General features: G+C 33.2%; 1 protein-coding gene across 1 annotated transcript in view; it reads right to left on the bottom strand.

Annotated features, from left to right (window-relative positions):
- Nucleotides 1–366: 366 nt before the first annotated feature.
- Nucleotides 367–19,074, bottom strand: part of C15 (homeobox protein C15) — a 38,227-nt gene continuing 19,519 nt past the window's right edge. The window contains exons 2-3 of the mRNA XM_076130535.1: nt 18,018–18,246; nt 367–1,519 (exon numbers count right to left, since the gene is read on the bottom strand). Coding sequence (XP_075986650.1) covers nt 1,219–1,519; nt 18,018–18,246 — 530 coding nt within the window. The 3' untranslated portion in view covers nt 367–1,218. The remainder of the gene's footprint in view (nt 1,520–18,017; nt 18,247–19,074) is intronic.

Below are 19,074 nucleotides of genomic sequence, written 5' to 3'. Positions count from 1 at the left end.
AATGATTTTTATTTATTATAATATTTGTATTTGTATTATTAATATATTCCTACATTTTATTATAAGCAGACTTAATAGAGATATGCTATTACAATATATTTTATATAATAATGTAACTATAGTTATAATACTGATTATTTTTATTTACAAAAATGTTTATTTATTGCCACTTATAATAAATGAATTTAATTGATTATTATTTTGTACGGGCCTGCAGTAAAGTGAACTAGAGAAGAAAAAAATGAATTTTATATATTTTTCCCATATTTTTGTTTGTAAAATTATGTTTTAACGAAAAACGAAAAATGCATAAATCGATTAACTGAACATTGAAATATTTATTTTTACCATTTACAAAGTAAAAACAGTGGACTTTAAAGTAATGTAACAAATATCTGTCAGTTAAGCTTTAAGTATACGTCCTGTTCTTGATTGTAATTTAAATGAGCTTGCAAGTTCAAGGAAGATATGCCTTAATTAAAAACCCTTTTGGTTTCACCGCCAGCGAAATCTTGGCCCGATTCGATAATATTTGTACAACACTTTAATCAGTGCTTTAAAAGGACATGGTCTTAAACGGGTAACGATTTTAATTGCAATAAATATCAATGAGGGAACCTTTGAGATAATTTGGTGGTCGATTCTCTTATCCCATCTTGCAGTGCTGATAATATAAGCAATCCCATTTCCAATATGACCATGTTTTATGTCAAAAGTCAAATCAAATTGCTGACGAGAGTCACCCAATACACATTACGCACTATCGGCGAACTCTAGTAACTCATAACTAGTCTTAACTGAGTTTCTCGGCGATTGAATCAGGCAATGAATTGAATAGATAACCAGTAACTACAGTATACAGCGTACACATTTAATCTTAAGACTGTTCTTCTGCTACTGTACTCGGCAACTGGTCGACACTGCGTAAAGGATCATCGCTTGAACTGAACCTACAACGTCACAAAATTTTAAGAAATTTAAACTTCATGCCACAGCTATCAATAAATTCGAATAAAATTGTGTGACATTATTGTATGGCTATAAGAGAATGAACCACCTCGAAAAACTTGACTGTCAGTGTAGCTAAACAGTAGAAGCTTATATCAGCTATTGTTTTAATAAATAAAAATTTCCAAATACATCATATTTCGCAGAGAAGTGTTTCATACGTACAAAATCACAGAACTTATCACTAATTTCATTCTAATCAACTACATATCAACATATAGGTGAGGCTACGGGCGGCGGGTGCGGGGGAGGGGCTGTGTTTGGGTTGGCATTCATGAACCCGTTCTGGTTTCCAGCCCAGGGTTGAAGGTTCTGTAACGCACTGAGTGCTGTGTTCGATGGTGGTGCTGGAGCCGCGTTTGATGGGTTCTGGTAGTGTAATGCTGAGAGCTGAGCGCTTCCCGGTGGAGGTTCTGGGATGTAGCCCTTGGATAATGCTTCGGCTTGCAGTGAGAGCATCAGGCGGTTGGCTGCTTGGCGTTCGGCTTCCCGTTCTTCGGCTGTCTGGCGTCTGTAACAAAGATAGTTATGTTAGTTTGTTTTATAAAAACTTTAGAGTTTGAGAAGTCAGTTTTATTTATTGTGTGCCTATAACGATCAATGAAAATCGATTGCCGTTAACTGATTTTCCTTTGAATAGACGACAGTATATACAGGTTTTCAATAACTGATAATATACCCCATTTTGTTACTGAAATTGTAGATTAAGTTTATTTAAGTTCGAAACTTATTGACTGTAACCTAAATTAATTCAGTAATCATGTTCAGCATTATTAATCTAGATAAATAAGCTAAAACTACTTCTCAGCAAATACCTTTCGCAAAATTGTAATTTAATTCAGATTTCCGAGCTCATTTAGATCCAATCGTAAATTTGAACCATTCCTATCAATAAATGAGTATTTAATTAAAGTAGTATCACGTGTAAACAGACCAGCTAGCGGACAGGCCACTAATGGGCTGGCAGAATAATTCAGCGCTACTTTCACTGCAATACATAATGTAGTGGCGATAGAAGTTTATGCTATCGCGGTTATAACGACCGATATTAGTAAATTAGATTTGTATTAGGTTTTAATGTGTGTTAGTAATTGTAGGTAATTTAAGTTGAATTTATTCGTGTATTGAAATTGCATGCATATTTGATAAGCCTATGCGATTACTTGTATTTGTAATCCGAAATGGAATTAATAAGTTTATTTTTCAAAAGAAAAGAAATAATAGGTGTAGTGTAGTAACTTTGGCGCTTCACATTTTCATAATTATTTTAAAGTTGTCCATTATAGGTACAATATTCGATCCAATTTCCATTTACTTATTTTATTGCAAATATTGCATCAAGTTAGTCTAATCAATGCGTGGGATGATGCAAGACAAGCTGTCTAGGCAAAGTAAACATTTATTGAATTCTATTACTATTCCTAACATTTAATCGGTACATAAATATAATAAACTGTAAATACATTTAATATTACTTAGTTACTTATATTTCACAAAAAAGTTGCAGTTGACAAGTATCAATGATTACGATATATTTTTTAATGTTGGTATTTAAGTTTAATTATTACAACTGTTTTATTAGCATTGTGTTTTTGTCGTAAAAATACATGATACCTAAATCTTTTATTTTTGTTTAGCTTCCTGGCTTTATGCCTATTTCCGCCAATAACACAATATTAAACAAAATATATCAAAAAATATTTTAGAGTCGTATTTTTTCGGCTGCTAAGAAACCATGTTGAAACAAAAGTCCTACCTGAATCTTTATTGAAAATTTTGAAAGCCGTCATTTGACATACTTCTTGACTATAAAAAGACGCTAAAACACACCATAAAGTAATAAATGTCGAATACCCTCTTAAAGGTAAACAGAACAGTTTACAATATAACCCTTATTATGGTTAAAACTAATTCACCTGTCGCCATAATACCTGACTATTTAATTGTCACTGATCGCCGTACCTTCGTCAAAACTCATGTAATATTCACACTCACTGAAAGCCGTGGGCGTTCTAGTGATATTCTCGCTTTAATCATATTTGTAGAGCTTAGTTTGATTATGATTTAGTTGTAAAGGAAAATTACTGAGGATATTGTGAGTTGTTTGAAGTCGAATTAAAGTTGTCAATGTAGATATCAATTGAAAGGGTCATTGAAGGATACGAATAATCAGTCAAATAGATTTTATTTCTAAACAGTCAGTCAATTATAAGTAACATATTGTGTTTACTGGTATACTAAGCTTTTATACCGGCAATTTCGGCACTAAAAGTTACTCGTTTGTTACAAGGGCTATGACGAACATACAAACAAAGAACACAAAAACTCAAAGCGCGATTTTCTAGTGGGTACAGCGTGTATCGACAGTTTGACATTTAAAATGACTTATAGAGAATTAGTTCATGCAAAGACCACTAGGAGTACTGATCAATTTTGTCATACAAAAATTGTCGATAGCTTACCGGTTGCCGATAGTCAATGTAAGAAATCGCCCTACTGTAATATACTACAAGGAAATGACAGTTTAACATCTAAACATTAAAGTCTCAAAACAACGTACTCAGCTTTACATTTTATCTAACATCTTTACAAGTCTCACAATCTCATTACAACATTCGAGCGAGTTGACTTCCAAGTCAAGTGTAAGATAAGTTGGAGCAACCCTCTTAACACAACGACCAGTGTTTGCATAATTTATACTCGAACTCATCGCGCGACGAGTCTGTCTTAAAGTCGAGTCGGGTCGAGTTATGGCTTTATTTCGCTAGATTGAAACGCAGAGTGGCTGAAGATAGTCTATTTATTGACTACTTTGAGTACGCGTTGATGTCTGTGTTTAGTAGACTATTTTGTCTGGGATTTGTGGTAAGGATTAGTTATAATTTGAGCACTTTTACAGTATTTTACTTTAATACTTTTTCAGGAATTGAGTGTGAGTGCGATAATAATTTAAATGTGAAGTTAATATTTATCAATTTTATAATGTTTTTTGGTAGCGATAAAGTTACAGCTTTAACATATTGCACTTATTGAATTGTTCCGGCATTGTTTAGTGAGTATCTTCAAAATACTCTTACATAACGTTAACATAGCACTGAAAGGTTTTTATGTGGACTAAGTACACTACAAAATACCGTAGTTAGGACGACTTTATAGATTCTCATTCCATTTCATTCGACAACCTTCAGCACTTCAACAAAAATGGCGTCGATACTTCAACCATGCTCTACCCGCTATAGTTACAAAGTAATAATCGAACAAAACAATCAAAATATAAGTATTGTCGTAACGCTTTGAATAATACTGTGATGTCAAATATCACCGCAGAGGCGTAACCACAAGCAAAGTCGACTGGTTGTGCAACCGATCGGACGACTGTAATTTTAGAGCGTCCTTAACAGTGCTATAAGGTCTAACTGGATATGATAGATGAGAACCTTTGTTTGTAAAAGTTAAACAAACAAACCCTTATTTTTTTCCTTAAGGTTTTGCTCGAAGAATTTTTTTGTCAGTTCCAGGAGCTGCTAAACGATTTGAACACAAGATTTCATAGTAGTATACAACTAGAACGCTGACTCAGTGCAAGGGAAATTCGGTCGATTGATATTCCAATGGGACGGTCTAGAGTCGTTGCTCAAGTTTTGTGATTTATGCCAAAAAATTGAAATGTAGGTACGAAATACTATATATGGAAACCATGTGATTTGATAGAGGGATCATTAAATAGATGATAACCCAGCTGTCCATAAACTTAATTATTTCCTACACCACGATAGGTAAATAAATCACTTACGTGTTTCTATCACAAGATACTACTACGCTCATTACCCGCTCACAACTATGCTCTAGTCACATCCATCTATTATTCTCTACACCAACGTTATTAAGTAGGCAAGTACCTAGATAATGCCGCCACAACTTAACTCTTAGTGGCCTCTACTTAAAAGGGGTGAACACACTTTAGGGTAAACGATATTTTGCTTTTAAAATATTAATACGCTTAAGTATGGGACTTTTTGAACTTCATATTTGACAGTTTTGAACAGGTGAATAGATAATGTTTGTGTTTAAGATTGTCTATATCAAACTCTACAATGACGTCATTTTAGAAGAAAGCGAAGTTTGGATCATTATTATTTTAGTTGTATCATATCCAAAAATAAAAGAACGGGTGCTCTCTGCCAGCTTATAAATTGTCATGCCAATTTTATCAACATTTTAGGGTTAAGAAGAAATTAATTGCTGGTATTATTATAGTCAAATTTTAATGAACTTTACTAATAAGTTTCGAAAAAGTAAAGTTTCGGACAGTCTATCGTAACTTAACATTTTTATTTTGTGCCGTATTTTGTATGAAAGACGATTATTACTACAGTTATTGTAGAATTATCATCAAAATGGTTTACTATAATTATGACACACACTCGTTAATTCTAGTTCTTTAGGACTCTAGTACATATTGCAACATATTTCGCTCACGTAATAATAATATCCTCCTAGCCGATATACGGCTACGGCGCGGCCGCGGTCAGTTTCATTGAAACTGGCCATCTGTGCAGGGCTTTGTTTATAGTGTCCAAGTGTGTCCACAATACACAGGTACACTCTCTATTCCATCGCTCACATCGCTCACGTACAGAACTGTTGATACAGAACCCTACTCCTCTCTTAACGTCACAATATCAGCACATTAAGTGACTTCCCAGTAGAGCTAATCTCGTGATTATACCAATTAAGTACTTGTCAACCGTCAGATAGTACATGTTAGTATTTCAAGTGAGGTTTCCTGTAGTTATCGTGATTAAATGCCGAGAAATGAATAGCCAACAAGACTGATAAGTGCTTCAAAACCTTCCATTTTTCTGCATTCTACGTAAGAAGTATATTTTTTCGAGTTACAATTTTTTAGTAGAATTGGTTATAGTTACAGTACCTAGCAGATACGCTGACATATTATTATTTATGACATTAGTCTTTGAACTGAGTGTATTTGTGTTTTGGTGGCCCGGTCGATTAAAGAAAGCAGGATTCTAAATTACAAGATTCCAAATAACAAAGTTTCAGCAATCCAGGCTGTAACTTTGTTATTTGGAATCCTGTAATTTAGAATCCTGCTTTCTTTCAGGGTCATGTGAATAATATCTTAACTTTGTGAAAAGTAGCATAAAACAGGATTTAGCAGCTTCCTCGTAATTCCGAAAACTGCAATCTTCATCAAGTTAACATTAAACCTTTAAGCATTGAAGCGAGACATAAACCCGCGCACACACTAATGAACACTTAAAACTTAATCGTTATTAAGTACGGAGACAAGACTATCGGGACGAAATATTTTCAATTGCGATAAAACTCTTACATAATTGAGTCTCTTAACAATCTTTTGCGATATCGTGTGTGCTCAGCTTAAAAGCTTTATTCGTCTAAAAAAACTTAAGTCTACACTTCGGTTATACAAAAATCGATTCTATTGCTTGGAGAATAAAGTTGAAACAAACTGTATTTAATAGTGTGGTTTTTATGTACGCAAATTGATGTTGGGTTCACTGGATGAGTCTTATGGTATCTTAATTAGCCGATACAAGAGCTTGGTGCTTATTTAGAGGTACTGGTATTGAAGGTATCCGTTCTAGTAATATATAGAGCTTGGGTTAGTTCGTAGGTGGTACTAATATCGTAACTATTTTCATTTGAAACTGAACCATGGGAGTGTTCAATATCTTTGGCGAATGTATAGATTAAAGTATGGCGTAAAAGATTTGCTTTTGGTGATGTTTATTCCGTTGTTAAACTGCAAGGAAAGCATTGAGGTAGCTTTCAAACTAAGATTGTATTTGTGCTTAGGGTGTGATGGCTAATTACGATGTTTTTAAGTAAAATCCTAAACTTATGGAAGAGGCTCTATAAAATAACGCTGCTCTTATGTATACATAATATTTATAAATTATTATAAATGACTATAATATTACATAAATTTTTTTATAAATGACTTTCCCTTTAAACATACTATAGACTGAACAAAGAACCGCTACACTTTAGTAGCGCGATTGACTACAGGTACTATCGAGTATCGACAGTATGAAACTTAAAATGTTCTGCAAAAATAGTTTCTACGGCGACCGCTAGAGGTACTGATCAGATTTTCATACAAAATTTGTCAATAGTTAGCCGGTTGTCGACAGTCAATAGCGATAGAGAATCACGCTGCAGATAATCAGATTACGTTTAAACAACATACATTTCAACATAACAAAACTCATTGCCGTTCAAATTACATACACAAAGAAAACAACACAACACATGAAACCATTAACTTATAAGCGAAGAAAGTTCCGCCATAACTCACGTTTCATTATAACTGACGTACAAATGAATATAAAGTTAATTCATTCGCTGAATTCAAACTTTAGACTGATATATGACCACCCCGCAGAAGGAGGTGCAACCACCAAATTAACAAGACCTCCCCCTCCCCTCGCTCTAATGAAGATTTTAATGAGAAAGGGGAGAGCCGGTCGGTTGTCAGGGTTCTAATTACGCTGGTCTGTGTGTAGTACGATAATGAATGATTGAACGAAGCGTTAAGTCTATTATAACGTTGCAAGAACTTTATTAGAACGGTTAATGTAGTAGGCGTGGTGTAGTGATGGGAGATAGTCGATAGATATCGATTCATCAAACTTATGTACGAAGTGTGTTTGAATAGAAATAAGTATTTTATCGATATTTTACAGGTAAATCATCACTGTACATTTGTGATTGCATACGATTTGATATTAACTTCATTGATCAATAGCCGTTTATTGGTAATGTTAGACCTGTTAAAAATTTGGACCTGCCGAAAACTAGAAACATGTCAATAATATAACATTTTACTAAGCAATTTATATCGTCATTAAGTTAAATTTTACATGGCATTTTATTAAAATATGTCAGCAAAAAAGGAACCTACCCCTGAAATACGTATTATAATTCATATAAAATATTCAAAGTTCACAAATCAAACAAACAACTCACAAAGTATACACAATAGTATCGACGAGAGCACAACACTAAACACCGAGTTGAGTCTGCGTCTTTATAATTAGATAAAGTGGGGAACAATTAAACTTCCCTTAAATAAGCCAAACGTGGAGGGTGGCAATTAGTATTTTCAGGCTGATTATTTTATAAGTCGCGAGCGTTTAAATAAAACGGTCACTAGATGTGCCACTGGGGATTTAAAATCTTTATACTTTTGACCCTGTTTTAGCAAAACTAGTAGTGCATAAAAAATAATAGTTCAAATACTCGTAAACTTGGAACTAAAAAAGAGAGGAGATCTAAGAAGAAAATCTGTTATTTTTATTAATTTTCAAAATAAAACAGTACAACATGAATAGGAAAGTCTTTTATAACTTTCGCATGAATACTATGAGATTTCATGGTTTGCTTGGTTCGTAGTCGCAAGTGGACATTATCTATACTAATATAATAAAGCTGAAGAGTTTGTTTGTTTGATTGTTTGTTTGTTTGTTTGTTTGTTTGTTTGTTTGAACGCGCTAATCTCAGGAACTACTGGTCCGATTTGAAAAAATCTTTCAGTGTTAGATAGCCCATTTATCGAGGAAGGCTATAGGCTATATAACATCACGCTACGGTCATTAGGAGCGGAGTAGCAACGAAAAATGTTACAAAAACGGGGAAAATTTTGACCCATTCTCTTAGGTGACGCAAGCGAAGTTGCGCGGGTCAGCTAGTAATAGATAATTGAATTTTATTATACGTTATTACGTTTACGATATTGTTATCTAGCTATTGGAAAGAGAATAATTATAATTTATTAGGTAGTAAAATTGATCGAGCAGTAAGGCCATCAGAAAAGACCTTTGGCCTCTGATTATTCACAAAGGAGGGAAATGAGTTAGCCGACGGCATTGCCTAGATTTGACTCATTATACTAACTGTGCGTTTTGCATGTATCTCGAAAAAATCAGTCATTCAAAAAAATAAAAGAAAATGATTATTGTTCTTTCTTTTGTTTGATTCCTGGTCTTCTACTATATTCATGCCAAATTCATATTTTATCGGTTTATTGTTATAACCCGAAAAGCGTTACAAATAGACAGACTTTCGCATTTATAATTAAAGTATATTGTATAGTATGGGTTGTTTAAAGGTTATTTGATAAATTCGCACCTGAATAAATCCAGTGTGCTCATCCACTCGCACGACGGCGGATACCCAGCGGAACCAGAGAGCAGCTGATGTGGCTGCTTTCTGGTTCACAAAAGAAAATATTTATGAAGAGCAATGAGAATTTGAACAGTAAACTAAGTCTTAAATACCAATTATGGAAAAATTGTGGAAAAGATGATGTTTCATAAAAGTAGAAACTGTCTTTTATGTACTAAGATTTTGTATTATTTTAATCAAGTTCATTAAAAACTTGATGGGTTATAAACTGAGAATACTAAAAATAGGTGTTGATGTTAAGTACATTTACTTTTTCTTAGCAATATAAAAATAAGTAACAAGTAAAAAACGATAATCATGATTTAAATTTTGCAACTATTATAAACAAATATCATGAGTATTTTATAGTTAATTGGCGAAATTATATGTTTGAAAACCCAACCATATTCCGAAAGCGCCTCATTATAAAACACTTGTCAGCTTTTCCAGTAACTTTCTACGTCTACGTGAGCTCATCCCGAAGCGCGGTTGCTTCTAACAAATTTATACCGTCTAATTAAGATCTGCTTTATTAATTACTTTGGCCAACTCTCTACAGTATCTCTTTTTTTATTCGTGAAATCGTATCTAATAATCTGTTTAGCGGCTATGAAATTTTCGGCGTTGAATTTGTAGATTTTGACGCCATTTTAAAAACTGCTGATTGCAGAATGGTTTTTAAAATATGTTTGTTTTTCTATGAAATTATAAAGATCGAAAGCCTGTAACTTGTTTTGTCATTTGTTATTTTGGAAGAAGTACGATTTTTACACAACAATGAGATGCATGCCCTTAATATTATCTACGTATTTGTAAATACTAACGAATTTCTACATAATCGTATAAAAATTGGTTTCAATTTTCGTTTTACCGTTATACTCGGAATATTAAGTTTCACAATTTTCTCTGAAATAACGTTTGTAAGTTCAATCAATAATCTTCATCGTCTTAAAAGAAATTAATTTTATTTTGCCTTCACAATTTTATACCAAAAATAACATTCAGAAAGAATCCCAAAACCTTCAAACAGCGGGTTAATAAAAATGTTCTAACGATAAAAGTTTACTGCCCTCCCTCAGCAGTTATCAAAACAGTCAAATAAATCCGACGAACGTTTTAAAACTTCAAGATGCTTGTTCTCGTAAAAACTCCTTGCATAATGGATGACTGGCTGAATTTGTTGTTGCTCCTTTAATTTTTGTATGATCATGACAAGTATAAGATGGCGGCGGCTTAGAAAGACGCTACATAATATGCAAGAATAAACACGAAACAATGTAGTAAATAATAGCCATGGTGATTATAATATTTCAAGTATTTCGCGCTGTATACAGGCACAACCGGGTTAATGGAGACCATGCCGCAAGAAAAAAAATATACATACATATATATTAAATCAATAGATTCTTAAGATTGCGGTCAAATTCTTGCAATAATTTAAAAAATCAAACATTGAACGAAAAACCACTAAAGTTTTAAAAAATCGCAGTGTATAAAATGGCGTGCCAAAGAACTAGTGAATAGCTGATACTTTAGTTAACAGCATTTAGATTTATTGCATAAAGCTTTACAATTAACTGTTAGAAGAGTATCGCTACGATTACAAGCTTGGCAAGCGTATCGATAACCGTATTCAAACTTAAGACCACACTGCCACCTTTAAAAGCACCTAAATTTATAAATGAAGATTGTGAATGCCAGTTTCCATCTATTTTCATTTGACAGACCGTCTTGAGAGCCCTTACGTAAGCAAAGATAGACGATGTGCAATAAAAATTAACTACTACCAACTGCGAAACATATCACTCCCCATCTTAGAACCCTCGAATCAATCGACAAACGGATTTGTTTCCTAATTCTTAAGGAGACAACCTACAAGCAGCAATTATAGCAGAGACAACCAACACACGGCTCCAGAATACTCCTACGCAAACAAAGACAAGCCATACAAGACTTTGTTCCAAGAAAAATAAGCCTCATTATCCTTTGCAAATAATATATCTCCGAAATTAAATCGCAAACCAAGCTACGACCGGAAAAGTACTCTTTGCGGTAGACATAAGAATTACTTTTCAGCAATAGATCTATCACCCTAATTCGGGGAGTTTTAATATTCACTTATACAAGGGAAAAGAATTACAGGAAGAAAATGAAACAGGGCGAGTAAATAAATAAAGAAAACGAGACGCCTAAGGCAGCCATGTTGTACGTGGGTAACATTACGTGTGAGATCGTGCTGCGATTCCAATTCGATTTGTCGATCGTCGATAGCAGTCGAACACGATTCCAGGGAAATGACTATCGACCTTTAGAATGTGTAAATAGTTTGAGGAAATTGCCTTACGATAGATTCCAACCCATAAAGCACGAACTTTTTAAGGGTATGACTTTTAGAGCTTGTTAATTACTTGTTGTGAAAAGATAGACCTGAAATGCTTTTACGGATAGATTAAGATGTAAAATTGCGATAAGACAACACACAATAATTGACTAAAAATACTTAAAATTTAATGCCTCATAAAGCTTACATACATATTCATAAACTAAATTGTTGCAGATTACATTTGTAGTTGATTAAAATTAAATTGATTATCTTTATAAAGCGTTCGCCGCAAACGCGCTTGGAAACATAAAATCGACTAAAAGCGAACATGAATATTTATTAAAAATCCACCGCATCATTAATTGTAAAATAACTAGTAGGCTACGCTTATCCGAGACGAGGTGCGCATAAAAATAACGTTAAAGGGAACGTAAAAGTCACAAAAATAGGCAATAAAGTGAACAAACGGGTGTACAATACATGTAAAAAGTAGAGTGTACGTCTTTTCCACCGCAGTTAATAATTGATGCCTCAAACTGCCGAGTTGTGTTCCTCATACAATATTTATCTCCCTAGCTACCCCATGTTACCGCCTGCTTGATGTTTTGTACATAGTATATGTATAAATAGTACGTCCACTTAACTGCCTCTCTCTAACCTTTGTTATAGCAATTTGGTTGGTTTGGGGAACGAATTGATTGGGTGTACGCCTGAATATATTGGTTCGCGTGTAATTTATGAGCGTTTCATTGTTATGTGGTATAATGCGAGCGATTTTGATGGATGGTTGGCTAATTTAGTAACAATAAATTACTGATACTAGCCAATTATATTAGTTTAAACAACTAAAAGCTAAATCATGCTTTACTTAATCATTTCGATAGAATCCACTTTAATTTTGCTATTAACTTATATTTATTGTCTATAAAATATAAGCCTATTTATTCAAAGAACCGTGAAACACGTTCAATTGATGATAAATTGCTTACCTAATGTACGATTGAGTAAAATTATTCAAATCAATACACCAATCGTGGGCCAGAAAATCCTACACAAATCGACTATTCAACGACAATTAATTTTGAATTTAGAAATCGAATGACAATAATATCGATATTATTATTTATTAGTTTGTCACATCCTTATCTGAGACCAGAGATAATCAATGAAGGCACAGATCATAATGCATGGAGCCATTGTTTATGGTATGAATGAATGAATTTAAACTATTACTTACATTAAAGGTGTAATTTATTATGTTTCATTCATGTATTGTTTTCATTGTCGACAGATAATCGTTTGTTGCATATGTACAATGGATTACATTGTTATTTAATGAGTTAAGCCGAGACATTGCCTATTTGATTATAGTTTTTAAAGTAGCGATACCCCGCAGTTTCTCTTGCGTTTATTGTAATTTATTTGCTCCCGTAGGTCGTAGTATAATGCAATACTGAATAGCTCAAATCTTTATAAATGTGGCTTTAGTACATACTGAAACAAAGTTTTTCAGATCCAACTCTAAGTTTATTAGGTTTTTCCAATTGCACTCTAAAAAAATATTTGTTTTTCCGTAGATTAGACGTACTAGGGTTGATTCGACCAAAATTCGAAATTATTTGCTGGCAGTCAAAATTAGCGGAAAATAACATTTCGGTTTAATGAGTATGTTATGCATACTGCTCTTACTTTAATTATTTTTCAGCATCAAATGTAATAAATAACGCATTCTATTCCATAACTAGGTGTCATTTTAGATAACATACTAAATTCTTCGACGGGCGATAAGTATAAAACTTTTTATAACACTATTAATGTCAAATTAAAATTAATTATGGCGTATAATGATGTACGGTAGCCCAATATTATTACCGATCAGCATCCATGTTGAGATTCCTGATAATAAGAGCTCATTTGTCATAGATAAAATGCCACTTCATTTAATTTATGTTCGCTGTAACTGATATAGAAATATGAAAACTATTTTGATTTAGGTAGGGTTAGACGACATGTGTGTTAGAGACCAATTTAAATGAAATATGTTTGACATTTTCTTGTTTTGTTTATAACTCAGAATGAGGTTTGAAATAAATTCGATTTTTTTTTATTTATGAAATTCCACGCATGATTTTAAGGAAATTGCTTCTTTACTCTATTGTGCTCTATCAAAAAGGTATTAACCTAGTTTTATTGATTCTTAGGAAACTCCGTGAAAAGGATAACTCGAAAACTGCTGCATTTAGTAGGTATATTACTAAGATTAATGCTAAACTTTATAAAAGGCAACCTTTATCTTTTATACTCTAAACTACATATCATAGAGCACAAAACAATAAACAGTTTGCTCGCTTATTCATATTTATGGTCTTTATCAACAATAATCTTTTTTTTACAGGCACAAAACAAGGATTCCAAATTCAAAACTGCGAGACAATGCGAGAGGTGCGTTCCGAAGTCGTGTGTTGGTGGCATCACAACCGATTACGTTCTAATGGACAAGCGGTGTTTGTGTTCAGAACTGATAACGCTTGCTCGATACGCGCGGCGCCATGCCACTGATTTTATTATAATAAAACAAATAAAAACAAAAAAGGCGATTGGCCAAGCACTCACGGGCGATGTTCGTGATCTACTGTCTGATATTGGATTTTATTTCGCCTTTGTAATCTGATGTGATTGTGGTTTTTGAACATACAGTTAAATTTGCTGAACGGCAACTTTGGATCGAAAACATTTACATATGTCTAGCTAACAAACTGAGCATTATTTTTGCATTAAGTCAGGTAGACCGTCAATGTAAAATAACATAGACGCTATATATAACCGAATGGCTTTATGCTACAGTAGATTTCTTCAGCATAAATGACATTCATAAGTAAGCCGGAAATTAAGGCTCTCAAAGCAACTGTTTGGCCCACAAACATCTAGCGGACTCATCAAGCAAAAATAGCGCAAAAGTTAATATGCAATCACAATACTTAATTTGAAACATTCAGTCATGTGATGATGGTAACCATGTATTGTCAGTACTTCCGCATTGTTGCCAACATAACGAGCTAAACATTCGCTATTCCTATTTTAAAACGTGTCCCGTACAAAAGGCATTAGCATTCGGATTCGGTCGATTTAGCTCGACGTCTCTTTGTATTAACCGGCCATGTTAATGGGTGCTTATCTCAAGCTTCTTGTTTTTGTTCTCTTGTGTATTATTAAAAGTCGGGTTATCTCCTAACGAGGGACGACGTCTAGAACGCAATGTTGATAGGATTTGAGTTTCACTTGATTAATTTACTGGCTAATGTTCCTGACGGAGTAAGTAAAGGATTTCGTTATTACCTTTTTTAGAACATAAATAATTGTGACGTAGGTAGATTAAACACCTGCACTAATAAATATTTTTAAAGTAGAATTGAAAATTAAGTGCCATTAAATCAAGTTAAAATTCATACGATTTATCAAATACGTTTTAAAATAATTTATTTGCGTCAATAACTTTAAAACGAATTAAAATATTTCAAATACAAAGATACGACATCGTTTTAAAATACCAACACATCAATTCGATGTAAACTGGGCAAAGGAATTTTGGGTCCAGCCGCACTTTACCGTATTTCCGAACGGACATTTGAAATAAAAGACTCATTTAAAAGATTACGATAAACCACATTCGATTTATGTAAGGCTCTCGATATATTTTAATACTGGGTCACTTTGGACGATAGGAATGTGTCTGGCTTGAGTAAGATAGATTGTAAGGTAAAAAATATTCACAAGTATTGTTGAAAAAAATTATGCAGAAGATAGATCACGTTTTAATATAGTGTATTTATTTCTGTTTCAATTATTGGAAGAATGGAATTTGGAGCATATTTAATACAACGTAGCCAAGGATTACAATCATTCCATTCACGTTTTTCTTTTCTTGGAATTATTTTCTTTCTTTTTGAAAGATTGTCTATAAATCCTTAAAATGATTTCTCAAATAAAATTATCCTACGACAAAAAATCGGTCCTAAATCTACAAGATAACCAAACCAACACTTATACAAAGCTGTTAATACTGTCTGCAAGAAATAAATAAATCAAAGCGCTTTATTCCTGTGGCTGCATTTGTTTCAAATCGACAACGTGTTGTGGTTGAATATGAATCAAATACAAAAAGTTTATAGTCCGATGTTAGCACCATAAATGTTTTGGTGGTTAGAACTATGTCACGCTTCAGTTGTTATACATAAACCATGTACAGTAATGCAAGATTTATACTTCATACTAACGGACCCGACAGACGTTGTCCTGTCTACACGCCGTCTGTCGGATCCAATGTAAAACATTCCAAAATCAACAACTACTAATAATTGAAAAAAAGTATTTGAAAAACATTGTCCAGCGGACAAAATTGTGAATCTAAACCATTCTCAGATCCCCTTGAACACACACAAAAAATTTCATCAAAGTTGGTCCAGTCGTTTAAGAGAAGTTCAGTGACATACACACTTACAGAAGAATTATATATATAAAGATACCGATTCTACGTTATATACTTAGTAACTAGCCAATTTGTGCGGCTCCGCCCGCGTTTTAACATCATCCTCTTTTAATCTGCTTAGCTGACGATCTTTGGAAAAAATAGAGTTAGGTATAAGAAGTTTAATGTTACAGAAGGACAGATAAAGTAAGTTCGAGGTATTATTGAATACATTCTATAAAATTAGTGATGCTTTTATTGGCATATTCTGCATATATATATTGTAAATACAGTATTAGACTTGTCCGCGTTTCAGTACATGTTAGCTGATAAAATTCCAATATAAAAGACATAAATAATGTAATTTTCTTTGCAGTTTATGCTATGTAATTAGAACATTACATCTTCTATCAGTAATTGCTATGTTAAGGCTCCATTATGAAAGGAATAAAATGATCCAAGTAACTTTACAAGCGTTAAACACTATGTAATACTACAAACTTTACAAGAAAATACCGTAGAAATAGCTTTTTGAACATAAAACTACATGTCATAGACAAGAAACCTAACATTATCTGTGGTTATAGATGACATTAAAATTTATGGTCGAACTAATGTTGCCATAAATTAAATGGTACGGTGTTGCAAGTTAAAAGCACTTAGAAAACATGTGTACGTTCATTGATTGAACGATTCTAATTAATTTATGTTAATCGATGTTTTCAATATAATTTATTGGAACTGTTATGCCTCTTTACATATATAATGCATGTAATTTGATTAAAATTATCGTTTAAAAACTTGTTGGAACTGGAGCTATTGGTTTTAGTTATCGAATGGAACCAATAGTTGGTTACTTAATGTAACTAATAGTAACTGAATTACTGTATCAGATCTGATGATGCAATTTCTTTTTGATAACAATTTAGTAAAAAACCATAAGTTTGAAATTCACAATATTATGACGTTGTAAATAAATTTTATTTCACAGTTATTAAAAACTATAGGTACTATAATGCATTTTCATTTCTTAGAATTATATTAAAACTTAATCGGAAAAAAACTACACTATAATTTTCTCAGTAAAAAGAAACAATAAAAGTGACTAGTGACATCACTCGAAATATTTTCCACTAAACGCTCATACACTTTTCATATCGTCCATACCACATTAAAAAAACTGTTTCATGTTCAACAACCCTTTTAAACTTTTACGAGATGTAATTAAAACAAATACTTTAGTGGGTGTATCTTTAAACGGCTTCTCTACTTAACTTTTTACAGTCATATACTATTAGGGAACATCGAAAACCAGAATAACACGACCTGTCTATACCAACAAAATACACCATACGAGAGCTCAATCGTTGGTTATACAATAACCATTTTATAAAGACCTGTCTGTCTATCTAATATGTAGAGTATCAAAGGTCATGTAGTCTGGTGATGAGTGTTTTCGGTTTATCTAAACAACGACAAGCAAGCTAAAGGAATGTTGACGCCTTCACTTAAATTGTTAGAAGTACGTATTTAAATGTAGATGTATATGGTAATTAGATGTAGCGCTTTTGTTAATAAAACCTTATTAATTTATATTGAGACTTGTTATTAGTATATTGCTGTTTTAATATAGAGCACTAAAGATCATGTTGGAAATTTTATTTAAAGTAGTTTGGATCTGTCTCTTTTGAACTTATTTTCGGATCCATAATTCCTAGCCTAGCCTATTTTCTGCCGTATTAAAGTCTAATTATAATTATTGGTTATAAAAGTCATTTTTTCCATCTGGTAACTAAGTATTTATTCAAACTAATCTGATACTAAATTCACCCTTATGTTAATCTTCCACTAGATTATTCGGAATAGATTTCCTACTTCCCAAAAGCCTGAATCTTCTTCAATCATTTTGCTTTACCTAACCATAAACACCAAACCTACCCAAAAACACATACAATATATTTTAACAAAACAAACCCTTAACTTATGTAATAAATATCTTCATCAACTCACCTCCACTTAGTCCGTCGGTTCTGAAACCACGTCTTAACCTGTGCATCAGTCATCTTCAGGGTCTTCGCCAGAGACGCTCGCTCAGCCGACGCTAAATACTTCTGTTTATGAAACCGTTTCTCCAGCTCAGCTATCTGCAACCTCGTGAAGGACGTGCGAGGCTTCTTGCGTTTCGGCGGTGTCCTATTCTGGTACGGATGGCCGATCCGTCGGGTGATTGGGAATGACGCTGGAAAGATAATAACTGTGTTATTTGGAGTTGAAGATTTTGTAAGAAGTTGTTGAAGCTTGTAAAAGAGAATTAGTGGCAGAAGACTGAATGTCTTCAGTTGTTTGGGACTGAATTATGTTGTCAAAGAACAATGGCAAAATCTCATACATCATAATCACTAATTTTAAAATGTTGCGTCTTCAAATAAAACAAATGTTATAATATGCAGCATTAATTCCCGACTCTAAATATATAAATATGTTCATTAGGCGCACCGGAGATCCTGAGTAATTTGAGTTTATATTTTTATAGGTTATGTCATCATCACTTCATTAAAATGTTATAATTGACCGTTAGCTGTCAATTACACCCTGTATTACTATCGTCATCGTAGTGAAGTTGACTGCCTTAACCTTTCGAGCAGGTATAGCCCCAAAACTAATATGTACCCAGAGATTTCCGTATGGTAACCTCTGGGTCTTATGTCTACATTTCCAATTCTTTGCGTTAATAAAGAGATAAAGAGCCGATAGCTGCTGATAAAACATTTGTAGCTAACTTCACTCCACATATTTTAATTGAGTCATTGTTCCTTCAACTAGACTGCTATATTATAAAACAAACTGTTTTATGGGGTATTTAAGTTATCAGATAGTATAAATCAGCTTGGTTGTAACAACAAAGGTAAATAAAAAATGAAAAGGTTATACATTATTTATTTCTTTCATACACATCTCTGATTATCATGTCATTTTAAAATTCAGTTGGTACATTATCTTGATGCCTGGGCTATCCTAAGTACCAGACTAAAGTCAGCAGAACAGCCTATTGTACGAGTATGTCTAT

Source organism: Anticarsia gemmatalis, chromosome 24 (assembly GCF_050436995.1).
Source record: "Anticarsia gemmatalis isolate Benzon Research Colony breed Stoneville strain chromosome 24, ilAntGemm2 primary, whole genome shotgun sequence".
NCBI lineage: Eukaryota > Metazoa > Arthropoda > Insecta > Lepidoptera > Erebidae > Anticarsia > Anticarsia gemmatalis.
Note: the sequence above shows the minus strand (reverse complement) of the source record. Positions and strands in the feature narration are given on the sequence as shown.